The sequence below is a fragment of the Capra hircus genome, chromosome 3, assembly GCF_001704415.2.
Source record: "Capra hircus breed San Clemente chromosome 3, ASM170441v1, whole genome shotgun sequence".
Taxonomy (NCBI): Eukaryota; Metazoa; Chordata; class Mammalia; order Artiodactyla; family Bovidae; genus Capra; species Capra hircus.
The window spans coordinates 85,919,781-85,940,772 of NC_030810.1; the positions used below are offsets into that span (position 1 = coordinate 85,919,781).

The 20,992-nt window shown below is 41.1% G+C and overlaps 2 protein-coding genes across 3 annotated transcripts in view; both read left to right on the plus strand.

Annotated features, from left to right (window-relative positions):
- Window positions 1-6,669, plus strand: part of FNDC7 (fibronectin type III domain containing 7) — a 29,394-nt gene extending 22,725 nt beyond the window's left edge. The window contains exons 11-12 of the mRNA XM_018046575.1: window positions 1,437-1,466; window positions 6,608-6,669. Coding sequence (XP_017902064.1) covers window positions 1,437-1,466; window positions 6,608-6,639 — 62 coding nt within the window. The 3' untranslated portion in view covers window positions 6,640-6,669. The remainder of the gene's footprint in view (window positions 1-1,436; window positions 1,467-6,607) is intronic.
- STXBP3 (syntaxin binding protein 3) overlaps window positions 11,526-20,992 on the plus strand; it is a 47,106-nt gene continuing 37,639 nt past the window's right edge. The window contains exon 1 of one of the 2 annotated variants that reach the window (XM_005677975.3): window positions 11,526-11,684. In XM_005677975.3, coding sequence (XP_005678032.1) covers window positions 11,636-11,684 — 49 coding nt within the window. In that variant the 5' untranslated portion in view covers window positions 11,526-11,635. The remainder of the gene's footprint in view (window positions 11,685-20,992) is intronic. The other variant, XM_013962574.2, reaches the window with a different exon arrangement.

Sequence of the window (20,992 nt, forward strand, 5' to 3'; positions counted from 1 at the left end):
TGCTACAAAATTCTCAGTTTTCCATTGCTCTATAGGATAAAATACAGTCCTCTGATCATGGGATTTAACATCCCTTACAATCTGTCCCTCTTCTATCTCTCTACACATGTACTAACAGAAATTTAATGTAAGTCTGAACATTTTAAATTTTCTAGTAGCCACATTAAAAAAGTAAAAAGAAACAGGCAAAATTAATTTGAATATATTTTAGTTAATCCAATATAGCCACAATATTCTAATTTTCAACATGGAATCAATTTTAAAATTTTGTATTTTTCCCATAGTAAGTCTTCAAAATCTTGTGTGTGTTTTTTAACACAGCACATATCAGTTTAGACCAGCCACATTTGGAGTGCTCATAGCTATGAGCAAATGATGAGTGTCTACTCTATTGGACAGTACAGTTCTTGGCTCATTCCCCAACATCCTTACTGAGAGGACTCTATTCTCTACTCATATGGAGTCACTCACACCCCTCTGCCCTTACCACACATGCATACTATGCCACATCGTGCTTCTGGGCTAATGCAGCACTCCTCACTAAGGGAACTCCACCAGCCCAAATTCCCTCTCCTCTGTGAAGTCTTCTCCAGTTCTCATAGGCTGAGTTCATCTCCCTCTTTCCTTTATAACACCACAGCGCACATTATTGTCACCACACCATATTTCTGCGAGTTGAATGTCTGTAATTTCTGCTAAATGGCAATCTCTTAGACTCTCAGTACTTTGCATATAACTGTTGCCCTATATATTTTAAGTTAAAAAAAAAAGAATGAATAAGAGTTTATGTGTTTCTCTATGATAATACAGCCAGTAAGTGAGTGATTGAAGTCTTTGCTTTTTCTCCTAATTCATACTCACAGTTTAACTTTTAACTTTTTCTCTGATGGTTTGTTAGTTGGAACTCTGATATCCTTTGGTGGGATGCCATCTCAAGCCTATAGTCTTTGCCCTTTAGTAAGGGTTGGGTGTCCAGACTCAGGTTAGGGAATCTATCTTTGCTCTGGCTCCTTGATAAAAACCATGCATTTTGGGGAAGAGTGTTGGTTTTGTTTTTTGGTGTTTCTTTCCCCAATATCAGTGATGTGATGCCTTAATCTTATAATTAGGATGATATTGTAAATGATAACAATGATTAATATTTTTTGAGTGTTCTGTGCTAGCCACTATTCTAAGGGCTTTATGTGCATTAGCTTGACTGATACTTATAACACCCCTATGAGGCTGGCATTCTTATTCTTGCCACCTAACAAAGTGAAGCACAGAAAAGTGAAATGACTTATCCAAGTTAACACTGTTAGCAGGTGTCTCCTTCTCTTATTACACAGGTTGGTTCTTATTCACTCTTCACTTGCTTTCCTATTATTCTTTCTCAAATTGTATCTCAAATACATCAGTGAATCTGTTTTAAATGCTTGTGTTTTTATTTATTACAGTAACCTGCTCTGGAAGTACACTTGGAATGGGTAAGTCATTTTTATCATGGATAAACTAGAAAGAAATTTTCTGTTGCTCTTTCAGTTCAGTTCAGTTCAGTTTGGTCGCTCAGTTATGTCTGACTCTTTGCAACCCCATGGACTGCAGCACGCTAGGCTTCCCTCTTCATCAACAACTCCCAGAGCTTACCCAAACTCATGTCCATTGAGTCATTGATGCCATCCAACCATCTCATCCTCTGTTGTCCCCTTCTCCTCCAGCCTTCAATCATTCCCAGCATCAGGGTCTTTTCAAATGAGTCACTTCTTCACATCAGGTGACCAAAGTATTGCAGTTTCAGCTTCAGCATCAGTCCTTCCAGTGAGTATTCAGGACTGATTTCCTTTAGGATAGACTGGTGTGATCTCCTTGCAGTCCAAGGGATTCTCAAGAGTCTTCTCCAACACCACAGTACAAAAGCATCAATTCTTCGGTGCTCAGCTTTCTTTATAGTCCAACTCTTACATCCATATATGACTACTGGAAAAACTATAGCTTTGACTAGATGGACCTTTGTCAGCAAAGTAATGTCTCTGCTTTTTAATATGCAGTCTAGGTTGGCCATAGCTTTTTTTCCAAGGAGCAAGTGTCTTAATTTCATGGCTGCAGTCACCATCTGCAGTGATTTTAGAGCCCAAGAAAATAAAGTCTCGAACTGCTTCCATTGTTTCCCCATCTATTTCCCATGAAGTAATGGGACCAGATGCCATGATCTTAAGTTTTCTGAATGCTGAGTTTTAAGGCAACTTCTTCACTCTCTTCTTTCACTTCCATCAAGAAGCTCTTTAGTTCTTCACTTTCTGCTGTAAGTGTGGTGTCATCTGTATCTCTGAGGTTATTGATATCTCTCCCAGCAATCCTGATTCCAGATTGTGCTTCATCCAGTCCAGCAGGTCTCATGATGTACTCTACATATAAGTTAAATAAGCAGAGTGACAATATACAGCCTTGACGTACTCCTTTCCTGATTTGGAACCAATCTATTGTTCCATGTCCATCTCTAACTGTTGCTTCTTGACCTGCATACAGATTTCTCAGGAAGCATGTCAAGTGGTCTGGTATTTCCATCTCTTTCAGAATTTTCTATGGTTTGTTGCGATCCACACAGTCAAAGTCTTTGGCATAGTCAATAAAGCAGAAGTAGATGTTTTTCTGGAACTCTCTTGCTTTTTTGATGATCCGATGGATGTTGGTAATTTGATCTCTGGTTCCTCTGCCTTTTCTAAATCCAGCTTGAACATCTGGAAGTTCACGGTCCAAGTGCTGTTGAAACCTGGCTTGGGGAATTTTGAGTATTACTTTACTAGCGTGTGAGAGGAGTACAATTGTGGGCAGTTTGAGCATTCTTTGGCATTTCCTTTCTTTGGGATTGGAATGGAAACTGACATTTTCCAGTCCTGTGGCTACTGCTGAGTTTTCCAAATTTGCTGGCATATTGAGTGTAGCACTTTCACAGCATCATCTTCCAGGATTTGAAATAGCTCAACTGGAATTCCATCACCTCCATTAGCTTTGTTCGTAGTGATGCTTCCTTCGCATTCCAGGATGTCTGGCTCTAGGTGAGTGATCACACCATTGTGATTATCTGGGTCATAAAGATCTTTTTTGTATAGTTCTATGTATTCTTGCCACCTCTTCTTAATATCTTCTGCTTCTGTTAGGTCCGTACTGTTTCTGTCCTTTATTGAGCCCATCTTTGCATGAAATGTTCTCTTGGTATCTCTAATTTTCTTGAAGAGATCTCTAGTCTTTCCCATTCTATTGTTTTCCTCTATTTCCTTGCATTGATCACTGAGGAAGTCTTTCTTATCTCTCCTTGCTATTCTTTGGAACTCTGCATTTAAATAGGTATATATTTCCTTTTCTCCTTTGCCTTTCACTTCTCTTCTTTTCTCAGCTATTTGTAAGGCCTCCTCAGACAACCATTTTGCCTTTTTGCATTTCTTTTTCTTGGAGATGTCTTGATCGCTGCCTCCTATACAATGTCATGAACCTCTGTCCATAGTTCTTCAGGCATTCTGTCTATCAGATCTAATCTCTTGAATCTATTTGTCACTTCCACTGTATAAGGGATTTGATTTAGGTAATCAATGGTCTAGTGGTTTTCCCTACTTTATTTAAGTCTAAATGGTCTAATGTTTTTCCCTACTTTCTTCAATTTAAGTCTAAATTTGTCAATCAGATGTTCATGATCTGAGCCACAGTCAGCTCCCAGTCTTGTTTTTACTGACTGTATAGTGCTACTCCATCTTTGGTTGCAAAGAATATAATCAATCCAGATACTGACCATCTGGAGATGTCCATGTGTAGAGTCTTCTCTTGTGCTATTGGAAGAGGGTGTTTGCTATGACCAGTGCATTCTCTTGGTAAAACTTTATTAGCCTTTGCCCTGCTTCATTCTGTACTCCAAGGCCAAACTTGCCTGTTACTCCAGGTGTTTCTTGACTTCCTACTTTTGCATTCCAGCCCCTATAATGAAAAGGACATCTGTCTTAGGTATTAGTTCTAGAAGGCCTTAGGACTTCATAAAACCATTCAGTTTCTTCAGCATTAGTGGTTGGGGCACAGACTTGGATTACTGTGGTATTGAATGGTTTGCCTCAGAAACGAACAGAGATCTTTCTGTTGCTTTTGAGATTGCACCCGAGTACTGCATTTCAGACTCTTTTGTTGACTATGATGGCTACTCCATTTCTTCTAAGGGATTCTTGCCCACAGTAGTAGATATAATGGTCTTCTGGATTAAATTCACCCATTTCAGTCCATTTTAGTTCACTGATTCCTAGAATGTTGATGTTCACTCTATTCATCTCCTGTTTGATCACTTCGAATTTGCCTTGATTCATGGACCTAACAACCCAGGTTCCTGTGAAATATTGCTCTTTATAGAATCAGACTTGACTTCCATCACCAGTCACATCCACCACTGGGTGCTGTTTTTACTTTGGCTCCACCTCTTCATTCTTCACTGTTGTTCTTTAGGGTGACTTAATGAAGTCAGAAGCAAAGCTGACTCTTCAATTATAGAGGCAAATGCTTTCTTTCTGTGATTTAAGGGGTCCTTGCTCTCCTCTTGCATAACTCTCCCCTCTTATGTTGCCTCCCCTCAGATTCCTCCAGTGGAGAGGAACTCCACTGGATTCTGAAATTATTTCAGTCCTCCAGGGTCCCACAGGAAAATAAAAATATGCTTCAGAGAAGCAACTGATTCATGCCTCACTTGAGAGAGTGGTTCCTAGTCTGCTGTACATTGTGTCACCTGGAGAACTTAGAAGTAATTGATTTGTTGTTATTTCTCAGTTGGTAAGTCGTGTCCGACTCTTTGCGACCCCATACACTGTAGCCCACCAGGCTCCTCTGTCCATGGGATTTCCTGGACAAGAATATTGGAATGGCTTGCTGTTCCCTTCTCCAGGGGATCTTACCGACCCAGGGACTGAACCTGCATCTCTTGCATTGGCAGGAGGATTCTCTTCTGCTGAGGCACCGGGGAAGCCCCACCAGCAGTTCTGAAATAAGAATCAGTTCAGTTCAGTTGCTCAGTCATGTCCGACTTTTTGCGACCCCGTACCACTACTACTTGCAACCCCATAATCCCTATTAATTTTTAAAGGGTTTCTATTTCCATTGATTACAGGGAAACAGACCTGGCTTATTAAAAATAAATTATGAGGAAAGTTCCAAATTATAATTACTTGAAAAAAACTCCCAAAGTACTAATGCCCATAAGCTCTGGTCTTCAGTAAAATGTACATGGGCCTGGGTCTGCATTCTTGGAACATCTTTCCAGTATTATGGCGGTTTTAATTCAATATTTCTCCTGAGCCTCAGAGGGGTAGTAGAAGTATCTTGGGGATCCCTAGGAGGTGAAGAGTTGTGTATTATATATTGGTCTTCCCTAAGATTTTGTTAAAGAGATAATACTTCCAAAAAAAAAAAAAATGCTGGAAAACCGTCACTCTTAGATCTTGCTATTTGAGATCACCAGAAACCTTATTCAAAATGCATAATTTTAGGCCCCATGCAGAGTTACTAAATCCCCAGGTGATTCACATGCATATTAAAGTTTGCAAGTTACTGTTTAGATAGTAGTGCTCAAACTTTGGTGTGTATCAACATCTCTCGGAGAGCTAGCAAAGGCTGTAGGGACCCATGCCTGCTGAAGTGGGCCCCTGTGTTTTTATCGGGTTCCCATGTGATTCTGACACTCTCCAAGTTTGAGAAGCACTGCTCTAGGTGGCTGCTGTCCACTTCCTATGTCCCTCTGGGCTGGCCTTGATTATTACTTCTCCTTCTTCAGTGAGTTTCAGTCTTCAACCTGAAGACTGACCTTTTCTTTAAGAGATTGTTGTAGAAATTCTGCAAGACTCTCAAAAAGGATTATTTGGGGGTCTCTACATCATACAGAATTCACTGTATTAAGGGAGAAATTCTAAATTGCTGTTCAATTTCAGTATTTCTCCTCTCTATACACAGGACTAGTCAGAGTAGGTCCCTAGCTGGCATGGGGCCTCTAGATATGCTAAGGGAAGTCTTGGGAATCTTGTTGGTCTAAGGCTTTTGGTCTTGCTTAACTCTTGGTTATCCTAAAGCTTTTCAACAGCATGAATGGATTTTTTAAGAGACAGATCTGGGTTCAAATCCTGCCACTGTCCCTTTCCCTTAGGCAAGGTGCTTCAGTTCTAAGTACAGATTTCCTCATCTGAAAATTGGAACAAACTTCTCATAAGATGTTATGAAGATTAAAGGAGATATAAATTGTTAGACCCAATGACAGGCTCAAAGTAAGCTCAGTAAATAAAAGGCTTGAGGGTGGAGAGGAAAGTCCTTTGTCTTGGGTCAGTAGTCTGAGCTCCAAGAGACTCTTGGGGAGGATTCATTTCACAAAGCAGGAGAGAGAACATCCTGGTTAGTTCTCTAACCAGAGAGAGAACCTGATGGCCAGTTTCTTCTTGCCCTTTGAACGGTTCAGTTTATCTTACTTTTCTGCTTACTTGCTGTGAAGTGCTGCAAAAACAGCATTTCAAATTGAAACGCTAATCTGAAACTCAGTGACATCTGAGGGCTTTTTAACTTAAAATGTCTGCATACTAATACATTTTGTGGCTTCCTCCTTTCTTTGCCTTTTCAGTGATTTACAGAGGGAAGAGAAATGTGGAATGACACAGTAAACCAAGGATAAAAACAGTGACTTGACTAGTGAGTAATTTAAATTGAAATGTTGTAATTCAAAGGCAAAATGTTGTTTTTTTTTTTGCTTTAAAAATTTCTTCCCATATCTTTTGCAGAGGTTCCTTAATTGTTGGTGTGGTTAGAGCTGGAAAAGGTCTATTAGAATACAAAATTCCTCTAGGATAGGACAAGCTTTTTTGGCCTTTAGAAGAACTGCTCTGACTCCACTTCCTGAGTTCAAGGTCAGGTGTGTCCTCAAGGGCACAGGAGTTCAAGATCTGCTGCAGAGAAGACTTGGGGGAGAAATTAATCCAGAAAGTCTTGTGGAAGGCTGCCAGAGTGAGCCAGCACACTGGGAAAGTCCTGGAGATGTGAAAGGTCTGCGTAGCAGAAATTCTTGGAGATTTCTTACACCCAGACATAGTACATACTACAACACACCCACTTCATAAGTGTTTCAGCGACCCAGCACTTGCCGTGCAGCTCTCTAGCCATTCAAGAGTTGGAAGCATCCACTCCCAGAGAAGTCAAAATCAAGCACATTGACTGCACTCATCCAAAACAAAACTCGACAAGGACTTCGGCTGAGGTTGGATAGCAGCAGCTGCCAGGGCCACCTGTAGGAAATCACACCCTCATCTAAAGTTAGGAGGAAGCCGAGCCACTTGCAGGCTTTCCCAAGCATCATGTGTTGACACCTCTGTGTGAGTGTCTGGGAAAGCAGGGTTGCTAGCCTGTTACTGGAATGACTGTAGTCATGCTTTTTAATGAGCGAAGACTTCAGATGGAGGGACAGTCAGGGCCAGAGCTCCAAACTGTGACAGACTGACATACATGCATCTTTGAAGGGAAGGACCATCGATCTTGTTGGCTGTATTCCTCACTCACACTGTAATTGCCTTTTTTTTTTTTTGAGAGAAAAGGCAATGATAACTCTGTTGTATCTAAAAAAAAAAAAAAAAAAAAAAAAAATTGTCCTTCGAGTGCCAGTAACCTTATTAAAAGATAGTGCAAGCTAGACTTGTGTAACACACATAACTAAAGTGTTTGCTCCCCAGAAGCCTAGCTGTGGAACTGCCTGTAGTTAGGAACAACCATGGATCTCTGCCCAGAGGGAACTGGAGCATGGAATTAGGCTTGAGGTACGCTGGGAGGGAACAGCAAACTTCCTTTTCTGTGTCTGCTTTCCCTTTCTGTGTGAGACTGAGATACAAATGTGCCACTGATGAGATACTCAAGAGCATTTGCACTTGAAAAGAAGGCAAGTCAAAGAACTTAGATTCCAGAAAAATAGAAATCACTGAGTCAGACAGTACACACAGAAGAGGACCGAATTTAGTTCTCTTTTGTTCCTAAGTACTAGTGGATGAACAGGAGTCGGACTTGGTGCATTGACATCAGCTGGGGAATTCATTATTTAATACAGACTTCCTGGTATCATCCCCTGGAGATTCTAACTCAGCAGGTTTGGGACCAGACCTGGGAATCTATACTTTTAACAAATTCACAAAGTGTTTCTGCCATGTGGCCAAGTTTGGGAAACTTAAAAGACAGACTTGTGTTGGCCCCATTCTCCCTTGAAGCAAAATTTCAGCGATGGGAAGCTGAAACATGTTAAAAGATAAACTGACCTATGTTAAAAATTTTAAGAGTTTATTTGAGCAAAAATTGATTTGAATTCAGCAGCACCAAAACCGAGATGATTAGGAGCTGGGAGCATGGGTTGGTGGGAGGGGGTAGACTTTTACTGAAAAGAGGTGAAAGCAAAGCAAGGATATTATTTGACTGGCTATAAAACCAATAGGTATGTAGCTATAGTGGTTGTCTTATTTGGGAAATCCTAGTTGGCTCTTTGTGATCAGCTGTCCTTAGATTTTGATTTCTTAACATTGAGACACTTAAAGACTTAGGTTTTGGTTTGTTCACAAAGGTGGCTAAGGTATTACAGCCACCTCAATCTAATGGCCTCCTTGTTCAATTAATTTAACAGAAGCTAGAGGGCTGTGGCATGTGACGAAAGATTGGTGACGAGATCTGGAGGGTTCAGAGTGGGTCCGTGCCCTGTGAGGGGACCATGAATGAACTGGGGCAGTGTTCCAGGTTGTGGTTCAGAGCCCATGGCAGACTGTGTGCTGAGCCCAGTCTCTGGCAGTGTGGGCCCTCTGATAAGAGTTGTGTTCATGGCTGACTGGAACAGGCAAAGAGCCAAGGGCAAAAGCCAGATGGAAGGCCAGGATCCCTGGTACAAGACACTAGGGGGCTGCTGGGACCAGTGCACTCATACCCTTATAGATACCAGAATACAGAAAAAATGAAATGGCTGTCTACTTAGCTAGGCATCTAAGTCTGGGCTGCTTTGGTCAGAATTCCACAGAAAACAATGTGGTTCACATTGGGTGAACGTAAAACCAAAACATGGATGTCACACATACTACATGCTTTTAAGTGCTTTTCCTATACTCTTCTCATAACAACTTTCTGAGCTAAATGATAATATTCCTTTATATATGTAACAAAAATGAGACCCAAAAGGTCAAAGAATTCATCCGTGTTCTCACAGCTAACCAGTTGAAACACAGATTATCAGGGGGCCAAGTAAGTATGTAGCATTGATCAGACCTGCTAATCTATGATATTTTTATGGAAAATATTTATCTGGGTTATCATGATTAATTGATTATTAGAGAAGAAGACCTGGATATAGGATGGTGAGTGAGTGATCTGCCTTAACTCAAGAGCTTTTACATTCAGTCTCAATTATTTCAACTGTGTATCTGCTCTATAAATTATGCAGTGCAGATTTTTCATCTCTGATTAGCATTGGTGGACTCTGTCTTCCGCTCTGCTATATCCTGTTCAGGGAATTCAAATTTTTTGTTCAATCTGTTTAGGTAAACCAACTAGAGGAGACTAGAGAGACAGCTCAAAGAGGTTATGTGAAACTAGGGGGGCAAGTAAGGTTAGGCAACATAGTATGATGGAAAAGCCAGTGGTTTGGGAGCCATCTTGTATAAAGATTATCATCTTGTTGGGTTGTTGTGAGGTTTGAGATACTATACTCACTTTAAACATATAAAGGCAATGACACTGAAGTGTTTCAAGTCATGCTACTAACAGGCCAATCCAGGGTTTGTGGACACATGTCTACATGCTCCTAATGCCCACATTTGCTCCGCTATACCGCATTGCCACCTTGGAATCTGGCCTTCAGGAGCAAGAATCATAGCTATACCCCATGTGACCCAAGTCAGACTTCCAACCCAGAAGGTCCTTTCTGTGTTACCCTTGGCATTCTTCTCAAGACACTTTCACCCACCTCATTCCTCTGTCTTGGTTTGACCCTTGAGGACAAGGAACTTCATTTTAGAAGTGTGAGTCTGTAACATGTCTTTTTTCTTATAGCTGGGGGCTCAACCCTGCTATACAGAGGAGAATCTGGTTTAAAATTGAAAAGGTAGAGAAATATAATGTATGCATTTGTTTAAAATTTTGAGCAGCTAAGTCTATTAAAAGCAAATTTGAAAGAGGCCAGAGCCCCAGCCCCCAATTAAGTCTAGAATGGAAAGCCATTCATGCCATGGGTTTTTACTTGAACCCATTTTATGGTTGTTTTTATGCTTCATTTTGCTTCTCCTAAAGAGCAAAAATTGCAAGTCATCTCACAGCCTGCCCTATCTGTGTAACTCAAACCTTACTCTCCTTACCACTGCACCACTCCTGTGCATTCTTGGCAAGTTATTTAGTTTCACTAAGCCTCAGGTTCCTTGACTGTGAGGACTGCTTTGAGGATCAGTGAGATAATTCATTTAGCATGCTGCCTAGCATATACTACATCCACAGTAAATGTTAGCCAGTATTATTACTAGTAGTAACTAACCATTTCCGCTTCCTTATGTGACCAACTCGAAATAAGACCATTTGTTCTTTGCAAATCAGTGTGAGAAAGTCTGCTTTTTGCTAGTGTATATGATGTTTATGTTACAGTTGACGGTCTCAGAAACTTAACTGCTTTAATTCATGATTGATAACTTGTTTGTTGTTGGTCTCAGGGCTTCTGGGATTTTAGTTCCGCGGATGAGTGATTGAACCCACCCACTCATCAGTGAAAGTGCTGGAATCCTAAGCCCTGAACCTCCAGGAAGTTCCCCTATGATTGACTACCTTGATTTCAAGTCTCAAAATAACCATCTCAAGAAAGAGATCTCTGCCTCAGCTTTCTCTAAGTCTGAGCTCAGATCATCTCCTGTGTGAATCAGCAATAATTCCCGTTTTAAATGGAAAGCACTGATAGTCCCTTCCACATGAATTAATGTTAGTTGACTAAGTATTGTTTTATTGGTTCATTTATGTATGTTGTCATCATTATGGCATTCACAATTTCAACCAATATTTGACTGCCTTCAAGCATGCCAGGAACTGAGCTATCTAATTAGATTTTTCTTCAGAAGTGGGTCTCTCCTTTCTTTGCTTTGCCTGAAAGTCCTGCAGAGTTCTGGGCACAGTGGGCTGCATCTATTACGTCCTTGAAAAGTGAATAAACTTTTTGGAGGCTAAATTTTCTATTCGGTAGCTGACTGAGTGAAGTCTATTATAAATCGCTTCTCAAAGTGAAGAATTCTTTTGTAAACCGAAGAACCCCTCTCTTTTTCATGAATCGTATGCGTGAATTCGCGTTTCTGAGGTGGTGGTAGCTCACCCGTTGGTACGGTTTCACTTTCTGACATCCCAGGACATCGAAATTCGTCTGAGAGCCTCCCGCTAGGGGGCGCGCAATTGCGTACGGAGAATTCACCCACACTGCGCAGCCTCAGTCCGGGGTTGGGCGGGAATCCCATGAGAAGCTCGTGACGTCGCTTGTGGGTGTGACCCGTGGGTGTGGGCGGGGCTGTCCCCGCAGCGAAGGGCGGGGTCCTCCGGAACTCCCTCTCACAGCTGAAGTAGGTTGCGAGTGGGAGGCGGCGGCTGCTCCTCCACAGCGTTTGGGAAGATGGCGCCGCCGGTGACGGAAAGGGGGCTGAAGAGCGTCGTGTGGCAGAGTGAGTGCGGTGGGGCAGAGGCTGAGAAAGGGAAGGCCAGCATGCCGTGGCTCCAGGCCCTGCTTTCCTGCCCTAGACCAGCAGTATCTTGGAGAGCCGCGGTGGGCACTTGTTGCTTTGGCTCCCAGGTCCCTGTTAGAATTTCTTCCTGCTTTGCTTCCCAGCCCTCGTTCTGGCGGCGCCAGAGATGGGCGGGGGGCGGGAGGACGAGGCCTGAATGCCGGCGTCCGGCACCCTCTGGGCTCTGCTCAGCTGGGCCCTGGCAGCGAAGTCCCGTCCTGGATGAGCGGCCCCCCGGCCCAGCTTTTCTGCCCGGGGCCCCTGCGGGGATCTCGGCCGCGCCCCCGCCTGGCCCCCACCAGTAGGCGATGTCTCTCCACCCGAGACAATCTGAGCACTGTGTTCCTTTATCCCGTCCCCCGGCGTCTCCCCACACTTGAGTTTCCGAAGACTGCGTATTTTGCTCTTTCGTCTTAGTATCCGGGAGAGTTTTACACCTGTACTTTACGATGCCTGTCCTTTTAAAAAAACAGACCCTTCTTTCTAGAAGAACCCACTTTCTCAAGAGTTCTTGAGAAGGGACCGCGGGAATGGGTGTATCTCGGGGTAAAGTTGCACCTTCACCTCTTTCTTTACACTCTCGGAGCCACTCCTTTCATCTAGGGCTTCACCACTTACTGGTGACTGATCCTCTGCCATTCTGCCTTGTCGTCCACAACTTTCGTAAATATCACTCCGAACCTGTGTCTGCGACCTTGGAGAGAGAAGGAAACCGCCAGACAGGAAGAACCATCATTGTTTGGCCTTGCTGGGTTCAAAGTAATTATGGCCCACCAGTGGAAAGGGGTATAACATCTCATTAGTATTTCTGGTTCTGGCTTGTTGAGCAAGGAACCGAAATAATGACTGAGTTAATAAAATTCTGGGGGTTACAGAGTTTCTTGTGTAAAATTAAAACTCCTAATCGGTAGCTGTCATATTCCTTAACATATCAGGTACTAGAAACAAGTGTATAAATAGAAAGGGGGGAAAAGTTATAACAGATTTTTTTAAATTGGATAATTATAAGGTTTGGAGAAGGAAATGGCAACCCACTTCTGTATTCTTGCCTGGAGAATTCCATGGACAGTCCATGGGGTCGCAGAGATTCAGATACAACTGAGCTACTTACACACAATTATAAGGTTACCATTTTGTTTTTCAAAATTTATATAGGTCACTTTTAAGATTTGGTAATGTTTTAAAATCACAATCGTATTTGAATATATACATATGAAAATAGGTAATGAATTGTGTTGTATAATTTCTAAGATGGTCCTTAACATCAGCATTTATCAGGAAAAAAAAAGGTTAATGTTAGTAACATTAGTGTTGATAGCATGGAAACCAGGCAAGAGAGAGTGTTTACAGATAACAAAATTTCCATCTTGTGCTGTTAACTTGAGGTAGCACCAGGATATAAACATGGAGTGTAAGATAAAGAAGAGGGCATGATGACCGAAAGAAAAGTGTTATAAGGATTCAAAAAAATAGTTTTTGGAATTGTAGTATAAACAGGAAAGTGAAAGTGAATTTGCTCAGTCATGTCCGACTCTTTGTGACCCCATAGACTGTAGCCTACCAGGCTCCTCTGTCCAAGGGATTTTCTGGGCAATAGTACTGGAGTGGATTGCCATTTCCTTCTCCAGGGGATCTTCCCAACCTGGGGCTTGAACCCGGGTCTCCCGCATTGTAGACAGACGCCTTACCTTCTGAGCCACCAGGGAAGTCCTCTGTAAACAGGAACGTAACTAAAAGGATAATATTCATTCATCATTTAGTGAGTAGAGAAAGGGAAATGGGAGCCTCTGAATTGAAGAAGATGGAGTCTGAAAGAAAAGAGGAAGAAATCTCTTCAGAGGTAGGAGAATCATATTTGACTGGGAAAAGGTTTTGCTAGGTTTAGGGTAGTATCGGAGAAGGCAGTGGCACCCCACTCCAGTACTCTTGCCTGGAAAACCCCATGGATGGAGGAGCCTGGTAGCCTGCAGTCCATGGGGTGGCTAAAAGTCGGACATGACTGAGCAGCTTCACTTTCACTTTTCACTTTCATGCATTGGAGAAGGAAATGGCAACCCACTCCAGTGTTCTTGCCTGGAGAATCCCAGGGACGGGGGAGCCTGGTGGGCTGCTGTCTGTGGGGTCACACAGAGTTGGACACGACTGGAGCAACTTAGCAGTAGCAGTAGCAGGGTAGTACAGTTTGATGAGGGTAGAAAGATAAGTAACTTTCAATTTACCTGCAAAGTAGAAAGAAGGGAATTAATATTTTTTCAACATTACTCTGTGCCAGGCACTATTCTTTACAAACATTAGAACTTAATAAGAATTATTATCTCTTTAACAGATGTTAAAGCTAATATACCTATTATCATAGCAGCATTATTCTAAATAGGCAAAAAGTCAGAACAGCCCAAATGCCCATCAACTGGTGAATGGATTAATAACATGTGGTATGTCCATATAATGGAATATTATTGGGCAATAAGAAGAAGGAAGTACTGATACATGCTACAGTATTGATGATCCTTGGAAAAACTATGCCAAATGAAAAGAAGCCAGGCATAAAGAACCATATGACTCCAATCATATTAAATGTCCAGAATAGGCAAATATATAGAGATTAGTAGAAAGTAGATTTGTGGTTGCTTATGTCTAGGGAGGCTGGGGAGATGTGGGAACTATGGCTTAGGAACTGGGTTTCTTTTTGAAGTAATGAGATGTTCTAAAATTGATTACACTAATAAGCATACAACTCTGAATATACTGAAAGCCATTTAATTGTATACTTTGGATGAGTTATATGATACGTAAATCATAATAAAGCCATTTTTAAGAAAACCTGTACAACTGTTCAATATAGACTTAGTATTCCAACCCAAATCTTTTTGGCTGCAGTTTCTGTGTGACCTGTCTGTGACTTTCTATAATGTTTAAACCTCAGTTCAGAGCCTTATTTTTTGCCCAGTCTGTTTTAGTAGCCTATCTGAACCTCCAAGCCTTGTTCTTTCTCACTCCAGTTCATCTGACCAGACTGGTTTTCCTGTAATAGTATTGAGCTATGATCATGCTGATCTCCTGCTTAAAAAGACCTGCAGAGAGATACCCTACACTTGTGCCTAAAGATCTTTTCAGACACTTAGTCTGCATTTGAAGATTTATAACCTGCTCCAGCCTACTTTGCTACCAACTTTTCCTAATATAATATTGATGTTTGGCTAGTCCATCCTGTTGACTCTTCTCAAAATCTTCTGCCTCCACATCTTGATGCCAGTTCTTCTGTCTAGAATACTCCTCTTACTCCTATTCTTCAGCTATCCAAGTTTTAGCCAGCCTTCAAGTCGCAGCACAAATGGGGCAATTACTTCCATAGCAGCTTCTCATTTTAATCCCGTGTCTCATATTTCTGTAGCATGTGTGGTTATCCTTTGCAAATGGTGCCTGATGTGACTCTCTTAATAAGCTTCTTGAAGGTAGGTCCACTGTTGTGTCTTCTAGAGATTTAAATTCCGAATAGTCCCTGGCAGAATGTAATGGGTAATAATGCTTGTTAAAAGTAAAATGTTGGGTGGGGATGGGGTGGGAAGGGGGGACCTCCCTGGTGTCCAGTGGTTAAGAATCAGCTTTATAATGCCAGGGATGGCAGTTCAATCCCGGAACTAAGATCTCGCATGCTGGGGAGCAACTAAGCCCATGTGCCGCAACTGAGACCCAATGAAGCTGAATAAATATTTTTAAAAAGTAAACAGAAAAAAAAGTGAACAGATCAGTTCTGTAATGCCCCCCAATTTATTCAGTAAATATTGAATTCCTATGGGAATACAGCAATAGAAAGGAGATAAGTTCCCAGTCTTCCTGAAATCTTCTATTCAAGTGGTGAATGATAGAAAATAAGTGTGTAAACAAAGAATAAACGTGGTTATTTCAGTCCTTAATATCTATATATAGAAAGAGGCTGCTCTGGATAGGTAGGTCAGGAAAGGATTCTCTGCTCAGTTCAGACACTCAGTCGTGTCGGCTCTTTGCAACCCTGTGGACTGCAGCACACCAGGCTTCCCTGTCCATCACCAGCTCCAGAGCTTGCTCAAACTTACGTCCATCCAGTCAGTGATGCCATCCAACCATCTCATCCTCTGTGGTCTCCTCCTCCTCCTGCCTTCAGTCTTTCCCAGCATCAGGGTCTTTTCTAACAAGTCAGTTCTTCACATCAGGTGGCCAAAGTATTGGAGCTTCAGCTTCAGCATTAGTCCTTCCAATGAATATTGAGGACTGATTTCCTTTAGGATAGACTGGTTGGATCTCCTTGCAGTCCGAGGGATTCTCAAGAGCCTTCTCCAATACCACAGTACAAAAGCATCAATTCTTCGGCGCTCAGCCTTCTTTGTAGTCCAACTCTCACATCCATACATGACTACTGGAAAAACCATAGCTTTGACTAGATGGACCTTTGTCAGCAAAGTAATGTCTGGCTTTTTAATATGCGGTCTTGGTTGGCCACAGCTTTTCTTCCAAGGAGCAAGCGTCTTAATTTCATGGTTGCAGTCACCGTCCACAGTGATTTTAGAGCCCCTAAAAATAAAGTCTTGAACTGCTTCCATTGTTTCCCCATCTACTTGCCATGAAGTGATGGGACCAGATGCCATGATCTTAGTTTTTTAAATGTTGAGTTTTTTGGGTTTTTTTTTTGAATGTTGAGTTTTAAGCCAGCTTTTTCACTCTCTTCTTTCACCGTTATCAAGAGGCTTTTTAGTTCCTCTTCACTTTTGGCCATAAGGGTGGTGTCATCTGTGTCTCTGAGGTTATTGATATTTCTCCCTGTAATCTTGATTCCAGCTTGTGCTTCATCCAGACTGGCATTTCATGTGATGTACTCTGCATAGAAGTTAAGTAAGCAAGGTGACAATATAGAACCTTGACGTATTCCTTTCTCAATTTGGAACCAGTCCATTGTTCCATATCTGCTTTTAACTGTTGCCTCTTAATCTGCATACAGATTTCTGAGGAGGCAGATCAGGTGGTCTGGTATTCCCATCTGTTTAAGAATTTTCCACAATTTGTTGTGATCCACACAGTCAAAGGCTTTAGTGTAGTCAATGAAGCAGAAGTAGATGTTTTTCTGAAACTCTCTTGCTTTTTCTTATGATCTGGTGGATGTTGGTAATTTGATAATCTGTTTCCTCTGCCTTTTCTAAATCCAGCTTGAACATCTGGTGGAAGTTCTCAGTTTGCATACAGTTGAAGCCTAGTTTGGAGAATTTTGAGTGTTACTTTCCTAGCATGTGAGGTGAGTATAGTTGTGTGGTAGTTTGAACATTCCTTGGCATTTTTTTCTTTGGGATTGGAATGAAAACTGACCTTTTCCAGTTCCATGGCCACTGCTCAGTTTTCCAAATTTGCTGGCATATTGAGTGCAGCACTTTCACAGCATCATCTTTTAGGATTTGAAATAGGTCAACTGAAATTCCTTTACCTCTACCATCTTTATTCATAGTGATGCTTCCTAAGGCCTGCTTGCTTCACATTCCAGGATTTCTGGCTCTAGGTGAGTGATCACACCATCATGATCATCTGGGTCACTAAGCTCTTTTTTGTATAGTTTTTCTGTGTATTCTTGCCTTCTTTTCTTAATATCTTCTGCTTCTGTTAGGTCCATACCATTTCTGTCCTTTATTGTACCCGTCTTTGCATGAAATGTTCCCTTGGTATCTCTAATTTTCTTGAAGAGATCTCTAGTCTTTCCCATTCTGTTGTTTTCCTCTATTTCTTTGTATTGGTCACTTAGGAAGGCTTTCTAATTTCTTCTTGCTATTCTTTGGAACTCTGCATTCAGATGGATATATCTTTCCTTTTCTCCTTTGCCTTTCACTTCTCTTTTTTCAGGTTTTTGCAAAGCCTCCTCAGACAACTGTTCTGCCTTTTTGCATTTCTTTTTCTTGGGTATGGTTTTGATCACCACCTCCGGTACAGTGTTGCGAACCTCTGTCCATAGTTCTCCCAGTGCTCTATCAGATCTGATCCCTTGAATCTATTTGTCGCTTCCACCGTATAATTGTAAGGGATTTGATTTAGTTCATACCTGAATGGTCTAGAGGGCTTCCCTTGTGGCTCAGCTGGTAAAGAATCTGCCTGCAATGCAGGAGTTCTGGGCTCAATCCTTGGGTTGGGAAGATCCTCTGGAGAAGGGAAAGGCTACCCACTCCAGTATTCTGGCCTGGAGAATTCCATGGAGGAGTCCATGGGGTGGCAAAGAGTCAGACACAACTCAGCGACTTTGATTTTCACTTTCATTTTTGATGGTCTAGTGGTTTACCCTACTTTCTTCAATTTAAGTCTGAATTTTTAAGTCCTGAAATTTGCAGGAGTTCATGATCTGAGCTACAGTCAGCTCCCAGTCTTGTTTTTACTGACTGTATAGAGCTTCTCCATCTTCGGCCGCAAAGAATATAGTCAGTCTGATTTAGGTACTGACCATCTGGTGATATCTGTGTGTAGAGTTGTCTGTTTCTGTTGTTGGAAGAGGGTGTTATGACCATTACATTCTCTTGGCAAAAGTCTCTTAGCCTTTGCCCTATTTCTCTGAGTAGGTAACATTTGAGCTGAGACCTAAAACATGAGAAAGAATCAGCCTTTAGGGACTACATTAAAACCCCTTTTAAAAATTTAATGTTTCGAGTGCAAAGGGCTGCATTTATTTACAAAATTAATTCCTTTACATAATATCAGTAAAAATTTATAGTGCTTGGTATTGCTCATTTGCCATTTTTTGCTGTAGGGGAGTGGTAGCAAAGCTATCACTGATAAAAGATTTTAAATAAAAATTTGATGTAGTTTATTTGAAAAACACAGCAGAACAATAGTAACTGAATATAGTAACTAAGTAAAGCAAGTTGAAGCCACTTACAGTATTTTATTTTTCCTTATTCAGTACAGCCTATTATAAACAATAGTCTGATGTCTATAATTTACCTTGTATATTTTAGAGGAAATGTTGGAGAAAGTGAAATTCAAAAAATTACAGATCAAAGTAATTTGTTTACAAATTAAAATTGACACCTTAAAAGCTTTTTGCTTTTCATATTTTTCTTCTAGTCCTTATATACCTTCAGATATTTTTTATTATTGGTCATTTTGTTGCTTCCTTTTTTAAATGCTTAACATTGACATAACTTTTTCTTCATCCTTTGTAATCTTTGTAATTAGTATTTTTAATCATTCTTAAATACCTTGATGTGGCAAAAAATTTTGATAATAGAAAAGATTGTAATATAAAATTAATCTTCATCCCTACCCAGAGCCCAGATTCCTTTCCCAGAGACAACCAGTCAGGTTTGTTTTATAAATTCCTTGAGAACTTATTTTCCCCAAATATAGGGCTTCCCAGCTGGTGCTCATGGTAGAGAATTTGCCTGCCAGTGCAGGAGATGCAAGAGACTTGGGTTCAGTCCCTGGATCAGGAAGAATCCCCTGGAGAAAGAGATGGCAATCACCCAGTATTCTTGCCTGGGAAATCTCATGGACACAGGAGTCTGGTGGGCTACAGTCTATGGTGTCACAAAGAGTCGGACACAATTGAGCATGCATGCACACACGTGCATACACACACACACACGGGCATATAGAAAATATTTTTTTGTTTTTCTGTTTTAATCTGTTATCTTTATGACTTTTTTCATTCTGGTTACTTCTTTATCTTGTAACACAATTTCTTCCTTTTTGGATATTTGCAGAATCATGTATTCATTTAAACCAATTTTTATTGAGTAACCTGTGCCACCCACTGTTCTAGGTATATATTCCTTTTGTTGTTCAGTCAGTAAGTCGTGTCTGACTCTTTGAGACTCCATGGATTGCAGCACAGGCTTCCCTGTCGTTCCTTCCCTGTCTCCTGGCATTTGCTCAAATTCATGTCCACTGAGTCCATTCATGTCCATTGATGCTATCCCACCATCTCATCCTGTGCCATCCTCTTCTCCTTTTTCATTTAGTCTTTCCCAGCATCAGGGTCTTTTCTAGCCTTTGCATCAGGTGGCCAAAGTATTGGAGCTTTAGCTTCAGCATCAGTCCTTCCTATGAGTATTCAGGGTTGATTTCCGTTAGGATTGATTGGTTTGATCTCCTTGCAGTCCAGGGGACTCTCAAGCATCTTCTCCAGCACCACAGTTCAAAAGCATCAATTCTTCAACGCTCAGCCTTCTTTGTAGTCCACCTCTCACATTCCTGCATGACTAATGGAAAAGCCCTAGTTTTGACTGTATGGACCTTTGTTGGCAAAGTGACATCTCTGCTTTTAAATACACTGTCTAGTTTTGTCATAGCTTTCCTTCCAAGGCGTAAGCATCTTTTAATTTCATGGCTGCAGTCACTGTCCTCAGTAATTTTGAAACCCAAGAAAATAAAACCTGTCACTGTTTGCACATTTCCCCCTTCTGTATTCATATTCCTTGACCTCCTGGAATTTACAGTTCAGTGGGAGGAGACAGGTATACACATACTAAGTACTATATTAGCAGCATGAAGAAGTTTCACAGAAAAAGAGAAGGAAAAAAATTTTTTCCTCTCTGGAACTGCATTAGGGAAGACTCTAAATAGGAGGTAACATTGAAAAGTAGTAGGTTTTTGCCAGACAGGAAAATCTGAACTAGGACCCAAAGGCATCAAAGTATGTGATTGTTTATGGAAGAGGGAATAATTTCTTTTCTTTGAGTACAGAATATTTATTGCAAGGAATAGGGGGAAAAAGGCTATAAAAGGTAGGTTGGAGCTAAATTGTTTAAAATGCTCTAGCAATGGGAAGCCATTAAAGATGAAAAGTTTGTTTTCCTCCTCCAACAGCAGCTGTCAGCATTTTGGGGACTTACTAGAAAAATGCTGAAAGGAAGTCATTTTTTGTTCCCAAAGTTTTCACTAAGTATAATGCTGGTGTAAAGTGTACTGTTGCTAAATGTATAGCTGGTTAAATTTTTATTCGTGTAACTGCCCCCTCTATGAAGTGTTAACCCCAGAACCCTCTGAATACACATTTGGCATTGCTGACGCCATACACTACTTCGTTAGTTCTCCTTTCATTTTTCCCATCAGTATTTTCACACCCTCTTTTGTGTTAAAATTTAAAATATATTTCACTTCATATGTAGAAGAAACAGAAAGAGAAAAGTTAGGGTAATTGGTATTAGTAGGTCATTAATTGGGTAGCATTTGGACTGGTGGAAGATTAATTTAGAGATTGGGTGAAGGCCAGTTGATGGAGGATGTTGAATAGTAAAATCTAG